General features: G+C 37.2%; 1 protein-coding gene across 2 annotated transcripts in view; it reads left to right on the forward strand.

The window, feature by feature from the left end:
• The window catches only part of A1CF (APOBEC1 complementation factor), an 83,221-nt gene that overhangs the window by 63,297 nt on the left and 10,739 nt on the right, over window positions 1-9,185 (forward strand). For both annotated transcript variants that reach the window (XM_012659761.1, XM_012659763.1), the window contains exons 6-7: window positions 1,374-1,538; window positions 7,283-7,380. In XM_012659761.1, the coding sequence (XP_012515215.1) occupies window positions 1,374-1,538; window positions 7,283-7,380 (263 nt within the window). The remainder of the gene's footprint in view (window positions 1-1,373; window positions 1,539-7,282; window positions 7,381-9,185) is intronic.

Raw genomic sequence — 9,185 nt, forward strand, 5'->3', positions numbered from 1 at the left:
AGGATAGAAAGGAAAGGGAAGGAAAGGAAAAGAAAAGGAAGAGAAGTGGTAAGAAAGGGAAGAGAGAAGAGTGAAGGGAAGAGAGTAATGAAGAAAACCAGCCCCTGGGAGGCAATGAGGAACCAGCCTATCTGGGATCAGCTAACCCCTTAGGTCGTGTCAATTCTTCCTTTGGGTTTTAACATGTCAATACCACAGATGTTTTCACTGACTGCTTTTCAAGGAATAAAAAGATGCATTTTGATTGAAATTAATTGCCTCCCATATGTAATAATTAAACTGAACCCTTACCAATACCAAGAATTCTTGATTTTGTTCTTTCAAACTTTGTAGCTTGTTCCCAAACAACTAATAAAAAAGCTAGATTTCCAATAAAATTTAGAACTTGAGTTGACTCTCACCCTCCTCTCATCACTTCAACAGGATCTGCACTGTTTATGGATGTAGGAGCTGAGTATCAAAAACCAAAGTGGGAAGGTGGTAAAATGAAACAGGTCTGGGCAAGTTACCCTCTCTAAAGCCCATTTCCTCTTCTATAAAATCAGGAGCATTTCTGTCCCCACAGGGTTACTGTGAGAAGGAACTGAGACAGTAAATGGGAAACATGCACAAGACACTCAACAAATAGTAATTACAGGAATGCAAAAATATATGCAGTCATGGATAACAATTACCCTTTTATTAAGAGTTAAATTTCTCATCAGATTCGTCTGCTCTACATCTGTCTTCTTAATTTGGATTAAAAGAATTTTGTCTAGATCCCCAAGTTGTGAGAGAAGATTAGACGGAACCACAGTTTGAACCCTGACCAAATGCAAGGGACAAAGAACAAACTAGAGATGCCTGAGCCCTCCTTATACTCTAACCCCCAGTCCCCATCCAAGCACCATCTTTGGACGTCTCAGTGGTGGAAACTGGTCAATGTAACAACACAGATTCCAACAGCAGCAGACACACTTCCTAGAAACTTTTTTAATGTTCTGTGGAGTCAGACTCTATGTCTGAGCCCTAAATCCATTCTTTTCCTTTCTCCCTTTTGCTGTCTCACCTTAACTGACTACCTTCATCCTGTGAGAACTGTCCTAAGAACCAAACATGCCCACTGCTGCCTCATTTCTGTTCCATCTCAAACCACATTCTGGTTCTCTTTATACTCAATCACTATAAGCCACTAGTCACACAGAACTCCCTTCTAGACAACTCCTGTATTTATTTGGAATGTCTCTTAAAAGCAATAATCATCCATTTTACCAATCTTCTTGCTCATTCAGGACCTCAAGGAAAAGTTCGATTTAAAAGGCCACCAGTATAAACTAAGATGATGTTGTCCTGATTTCTACATAATTAATCATAATTGTGATCATTTTCAACAGGAAGAATTCAGTTATGGGGACATCCTATTGCAGTGGACTGGGCAGAGCCAGAAGTAGAAGTTGATGAAGACACAATGTCTTCAGTGAAAATCCTATATGTCAGAAACCTTATGCTGTCTACCTCTGAAGAGATGATTGAAAAGGAATTCAACAATATTAAACCAGGTGGGACATACATATAAGATTACTTTTTCAAAATGTACTTTAAAAGCACTTACACTTAAGAAGACTTCCCATAACTTTAAATAAGGATAGCTTTTATTTATCTCATTCTCAAAATTGCATGCAGACTACTCAAACCACATTCCTATCTTTGGATTAGAAAATAGGAACATGTGGTCCTACAAGATTTATCAATATTATAATTTTATACTTATCTGTGTGATTATTTAATGAATACATATTTTCTTCACTAAACTGTAAATTCCATAAGTTCTTTTTTCCTCTTATTTTCTCCTTCATCCTGAGACATTCAGTCTCTGGGCCTGGGGTACAATAATTGCTCAATAAATACTTACCGTATTAGTGAATGCATGACCATAGCTATAGGTCTAAGGCAGGGTTTCTCAACCTCAGTTACTGTTGACGTTTTGGAACAAATAACTTTGGTTTCAAGGAGGTTCTGTTCAGTGGACTGTAGGATGTTTAGCAGCATCCCAGGCTACTACCCATCATTACCAGGACCTACCGCCAAGATGTAAGAACCAAAAATGTCTCCAGACATTGCCAGATGTACGCTGGGGAGAGGAAAAATGCCTCTAAGTGAGAACCAATGGAATATGCTTGTGACTTTAGGTACATAAGTAAGGAGGTAACAATTAATCCTAAGAAACTTATTTGGGTGAAGAGGAAGGGAAAGGAATAGAGGGAAGGGAGTGGGGATAATTATTTGCTACTCATCTTATCAATACTTTTCAGTATCAATTCTAAGCCATAACATTGACTCCCCACCTCTTTCTTCTCCACATAGGAGCCACACCACTGAGACAAGGAAAGCATTTTGAGAACAATGTCCAAATGAGTGTTTCCCCAAAGCAATTCACAACATTAATTCTACAAACTTTTAGTAGATGTCACTAGTGAAATGGCTCCATGATCAAATAAGTTTGTAAATACCAGATTCCACAAAAAAAACCAGATTTCTTTATTATGGGACTTACCGGAGTCCTTAACCTTCTAACATGCTTTGAAAGTCTCTAAGAAAAGATATAGGATGCCCAAATTCCCACTTTTGGAGCATGGATCTCCTATTTTGGCAGACCATCTGTGGGATTATTGTGCCTTGGAACACACTCTGGGCAATACTGGCCTAGATTTATCTCAGTAGCATCATCCTTTCATAACTGAGAATTTCTCACTCTCCAAGCAAATTCTCTAAGCTGTAGATAAGCATGGGCCATGGTGCTATCATATTAAACCCACCTGAGAATACTCATTTCACATACTCATATTGCCTGTTTCCAACTCTGGGTGCCATCTCAGGTATAACAGAATGACAGGCTGATGATTCGCTGTGAAGGTAATTAGTAAATATGTCATTTCTCCCTTTTTAAAGATCCATCAAAAATCTATCTTGCTGTAGCCTCAGGTACTCTTGCTTCCTTGACATTTTAGGATAATGTTGTGGCTCCATGCCAACAGCTGTGAATCCATGTCCACTATAGAAACTGCAAATGATGACTGCCTCACCATGTGCCAGGCATTGCAGTGGGCACTGTCACAGCATGTGCCATTTATTCATCAGAACAGCCCTATAATATAGGTTACTTTATTAGTTCCATTATTTTCTAGATTTAAAAAAAATTGGGACCCAGAGAGAAGTTAAGTATCTTGTTCAGGGTCACACAGCTAGCTGGTGGCAGATCCAAAATTTGACTCCACGTTTGGTTAAGGGCTTGTTCTTAACAACTTATGGCCCCCATGCCATCCTTAATCCATTCATTCACTCATTCATCCAACTATTGTTCCTTCAGTAGTTCCTATGTGCCAGGCACTGTAGCAGGAACGGAGTAAGATGTATGCATGGAAAGAGTTTAAGATGTTCCAGAAAAATAACAGCTAGGCTTACTCTTGGAGTGCAGAGAAGACTCATGTTTCTAATTGACATGAAAGCTGATATCTGAACGTTGATGCAGTTGTAGGTATAGGAACTAGTATGTGTGTGTATAAATATTGCTCACCATCCTCCCCCCATTCTGTGTTGACTTTCTACTTTCCCACAGTGAATAACACTTCCTATCTATCTAACTAAAACAGTGGCTTTGGGGAAAGAACTAGAATGAGAAACTACTAAGAGGCTGCTTCCTTTTGTAGTCACTGGTTATCAGCTTTCCCAGTCTGCATATTGGCATATTGAAGAGAGACATGTGCCTGGACTTATTAATTATAATGAAAATAATGAACACCAAATCTGTTTCTCTCTCTCTCCCTCTCTCCCTCCCTTTCTCTCTCCCCCTCTGCCTCTTCCTCTCTCTCTCTTACTCTTGAGCCTAAAGTGTGTCCAGCAATTCCAGGGCCCATCCTGGGGTTGCTGGAACAACTCTCAGGGCTCTATAGTGGTCTGTGGCTTGTTCTTTTCAGCACTCTGCAGAAGAATATGAATTGCAGAGTGTGAACAACTAGCAGATACATCTGCCACTTTGAGAGGTAAAAGCAGAGCTAACTAGTTTCTTTTCCAGCGGAAAGGATGTGTTATTTCAAGGCTATACTTATCTAAAAAATTTGTGGAGAGAAATAAGAAAATGACTCTTTAAAAATTCTGTTTAAAGTTTAGATCCCTCAGAGGATCCTGCATATTCCCTCCAAACATTTGACCATATATCATTTTAACCACGATTAACTTGAAAAGTATTATATTGCCACGCAGAGAAACAAATGAAAATCAGAACAAAAACTGGGGCCTGAAAATGTTTGTTCTTCCCCAATGTAGCCAGAGGGGTATCTGCTGAAGTTCCAGTTATAACCATTCTACAAAATCTGATTTTCCTACAACAATTTGGCAATATCAGAATCACCTGGTTAAAATAAGGAACACTTGCCCCATCTAGGGTGGGCTCAAATATTTGCATTTCTATTAAGCTCCCAGGTGAAGCTGATCCTGCTGGTCAAAGAACCATGACCCTGTGATAAGCTTTCCTTTGCCACGCAGGTGTGTTTCTCTTCAGGAAACCGATGTGTTGCTGACAAGTTGATAATAAACACAGTGATATTTTTCCAATTCCTTGTATCATGATTTCAGAAGATCTTTTTCTTCTTTACCACGTGGTGAATACTATTGTAGAGAAAACCAGCTTTTGTGACACGAACTCTAACTTTCTAAATTTTCTGTTCTATGAGGCTAAATTTTCATATATTAAGTTTTCCAAAAGCAGGTATGTTTGAGCATTATTATTCAAAAATGCAAGATGATTTCGAATATCTGAATTTCAGAACACCTAAATTTGTTATCATCTGAAATGCCACATAGCTAGTGTGGATGATAGAAGTTGGAGTGTGAATTGACTAAACAACATTCCCTCATTCCATGTGTTTATTGAGTAGCCCCTGTGTCCAAGGTGGTAGGCAGGAACTGAGTGAAGATGATATTAGTACCAAGATGCCTCTGAAGCAGATCCTGTCCTCAGGGAGCTAACAGACTAGGAGAGCCTAGGTGGAGAATGACACTGAAGTATGAACGGAACAAAGACTGGAAAGGTGGAGGTCATCATTGGCTGATCCGTTCCTTATCAATTACCCAGACACACCATGGGGCTGAGTCACGATAATCACTCCACCTGACACTGAAAGGAAGAGAGACCGTATTGGAAGTTCGGTTAATTACATGTCTCATGCTTCGTGGTCTCAGATACCTTCATTTATTTTCTCAGTCTGGCCAGACAATTTTGCTCTGTATAACGATTGTCATAAGAAGTCAAGGGTTGAATGCTGAAGGGAGTAAAAAGAGAAGTATCACAATGTTTTAAATTATCCTTACACTATGGGCTGGCGATTATTCCCCAGAAAAAGATATTCATAGTCATTGAACCCTAAAAAGATATTCATAGTCATTGAACCATGTGGTAGAGTAGAAACTCTAATTGCCTTGTGACCTTCAATCTAAGAAGATAACTAGACTTTGATAGGGAAAGAAAGGAGAAGACTTTCTCTTTCTTTCCTCCCTGGCCTCTTAAAATACACCCAAATGAGTGTAAGCTAAAAGAGAAAAATTAGCATGCTAAACAGATAGTGGTTAAACAGGTTTCCACTTTACCTTCCCTCTAAACAAAAGGTCTATTTCTAAAATTGAGCAAGCAACAATATTTTAAAAATATAACATTCAACTATTTTGATACAACTTTTTAAAAAATTTTTACATGTTGTGATCAACATGTTCAGTAATACTTCTACATAAAAATAAATGAGATTGGTTTGTTTGGTTTTATTACACAAATAATATAAACTTTGTAAATATTTATAAAATACCAAAGTATATCAGCAAAAATATGAATGTCCCCTTTATCCTCCCCAACTTGTCTCATTTCTGAAGTAACCCCTATTAACAGTGTGGTCTCTGTCTTTCCAGTTTGTTTTCTGTATGAATACATTTATATGTGTGTGCACATATATATAGGTTGGGATTTAAAAAAAAAAATGCTATAGTATTATACTTACTATTTTATAACTTTTTAAAATTAAAAATAGGACTTGACTCTTTCCATGTAAGTACATATAACTCTATTTTGTTCTCTTTAAAGATTCCTTGGTGTTGATATAAATGTACCAGATTTAGTTACTCCCATGAAAATGGACAATAAGTTGTTTTGGTTTCACTCTTTCAACAGGGCTATAACTAGTATTCTTATACACGATCCTTGTGCATATATGTTTCTGTATAACACATTCCTCAAAGTAGAATTAGTAGATATCTACCTTGTTTCTAATCTTTAGACCATAACATCATGGTAGGGAACTATCTTGGTTCTTAGATGTTCTTTCAGAAACAACTTTTTTTTTTTTTAATCAAAAGAGCGTTAGATAAGGATATAGGAGATCTGGTTCTAGTTCCTAGATATGTAGACTCATAAATCTCATCCACCTTGTCAGAACCATAGTTTCCTAATATTTAAGTTAAAAATAAGTAAATTAAAATTAATTAAAGAAAATTTAAAGTAAATCATTGCTAAAGTCCCTCCTAAAAACTCTAAATTCTATTGTATAAGACAAAAGAGATAAAGTATTTTTCTGGGGGGAAAAAAATCCATAAAACTTAAAAAAGTAATCACCGAAATATATGTTTATAAGATGACCAATAATTGAATCCTACTCAATTCAGCAACTATTTTGCCATGCATGAGGTACTATCCTTTATATTATATAAGATGCAATGTAAGATGCCTTACCTACTCTTGAAGATCTCACAATCTAGGAAGTGGAAAACATAAATCCATTACTAATTATAATAAATCAGAATATAAATGTTATTTAAAAATTACAAACAAAATCTATTGTTGAATATGTAGAATTGTATTTTATATTTTATTTTAATTTTAAAATTTTTTTTTAATTTTTAATTTTTTTATTTCAGCATATTACAGGGGTACAAATGTTTACGTTATGTATATTTCCTTTGCCCCACCCGAGTCAGAGCTTCAGGTGTGTCCATCCCCCAGACAGTGCATACCACACCCATTAGGTGTGAATATACCCATTCTCTCCTCCCTCTCCCATCTGCCCAACACCCGATGAATGTTACTACTATATGTGACTGTGTAGAATTTTAAACCTGGACATATGAAATATTCTTGATGAGATCCTTACTTAAATACTGGGTCTCAAAAAAAATCAAAACTCTTGCAAGCGAGGCACTAAAAGATATTGTTTTCAGTGCCATCTCAAGTTAGCTAATGGGGCTACTTTCACTCCATTTACAGGTGCTGTGGAGAGGGTGAAGAAAATTCGAGACTATGCTTTTGTGCACTTCAGTAACCGAGAAGATGCAGTTGAGGCTATGAAAGCTTTAAATGGGAAGGTAATGTAGGACAAAGAAAAAATATGTACAGTTTCCACCCACGTTTGGTGTGGACATTGTACTCAAAAGACCATTCCTGCAAGTCTATCTCACTCCAGCTTTCTACATCTCTGATGTGGCTGCCTCAGTCATTTAAGCTGCACAAAAGTGATGGGAAACACAGTGGAGAACGGAGATGTGTCTAATATGTCCAACTCTACCTCTAATTTTTTTCTAATTTGGACAAGTCACTGGCCTTCAATTTTCTTAGAAAGAGGGGTTTGGAGTAGATTATTTCAAGGTGTTTTTCCCAATTCCAATTTTCTCTTATTACTTCAAAGAGATTAACACCTTCATAGTATAGTATTTTAGAGGCCAATGATCAGAAAACATGTCAAAATAGCTGTTGTACTGCCCTCAGAGTTTGACCTATCAACTCTGGAAGGCTTAGAATCTCTCACCTTGCCAAGAGTAAGGTCTGGGGAAAAACTAGCTTCTATATCCTTACTATAAATTTGTGTATAGAAACAAATATAATATTTACCTATCAATTCAATAAACATTAAAAACCTGTAGGCCACTTATCACGCTAACCATGTCTGGGATACAAAAAAAATCAAACCAAAGATGAGTGGGCAACGAGCTAAAAGTCTGTTGGAGGAATAAGACAAGTACATAGACACCTGTGCAAAATATGGGCAGAAAAGTGTCATAAAAAAAGATAAAAATGGTGAGAAAGTTCACAAGAAGAAGTGGGTCATAAAGAATCAAAAATCTTCATGAATATGAAAAGATAATACGTAAGAGAAGCTATGGACATTGGGCATAATTTCAAAAGACAAAATATGGAAAGGATAGGCAGTGTTAGAGGCACAAAATTTGAGAAGAACAAGAAAAGATTGGAGAACAGTAAAATGTAGAGCAATTTGGGTGGTGCTTAATGCACGTACATTGGATCTTGCATCAGTCAGGGCCCCAAGAGAAAACACACGGCAAAGGAACCAATTACAAAAGTGTGAATGGGGAGTAGGGGAATCAAAAGAGAATGCAGGAGCCTGGAGTTTACAGCATTTCTGGAGTCAGAGGCACAAGGGGTTGGAGAATCAATACAAATCCTGAAAGCGTGGAGAATTGTGCAGAGCAGGTCTCTTTGACAGAAGTAGTGATCTTTGATCAAGGGACACAGTCAGCCCAAGGTGACCTCTCAAAGAGGGAGCCAAGAGAATAAATGTCCCAAACTCAATGTTAGCTCTTTCTCCAACCCTTACCAGTGTTCCCCATAGGCCAAATCCAGCATAATCCGGAAGGCCCAAGAACTCTAAAGAGGACCCCATGTAGAGTAGCCTCCCAGAGCAGAGAGCAGGCTGGAACCATTGGGGAGTGGATCTGGGGGGCAAAGGGAGGATCCCTCAACCCAGATCCATCAGACACAATAGGGCCTCCAGCACATGAGCTCTTCAGGGGCCCACTCAAATTCAAAAATGTTTGAGTATCAAGGAAAAGAAAGTACTAACTCTGAAATACAAAAAGAATACTGCAAAGCAAAAAGTAATGCATATTTAAACACACATCTATGAAACATTATTTCATCTTCATTGATCATTATATTTAGTATCTTATAAATATTATTACTTTGAAAATAATTTGTATGTTGGATTTGCTCTATTTGGAAACATTCCTGAGTATACATGATGACTGCCAATATAAATTAAATGCTAAATAATTACATTGGAATAATTACAATGGAAAAGTACTCAAATCAGTCCCAATTTTTACAGCTAGATATTTTATAGCAATGTTTACATTTACTATGTATTTAAATGTAC

This window comes from Propithecus coquereli, unplaced genomic scaffold (assembly GCF_000956105.1).
Source record: "Propithecus coquereli isolate 6110/MARCELLA unplaced genomic scaffold, Pcoq_1.0 Scaffold63, whole genome shotgun sequence".
Lineage (NCBI taxonomy): Eukaryota > Metazoa > Chordata > Mammalia > Primates > Indriidae > Propithecus > Propithecus coquereli.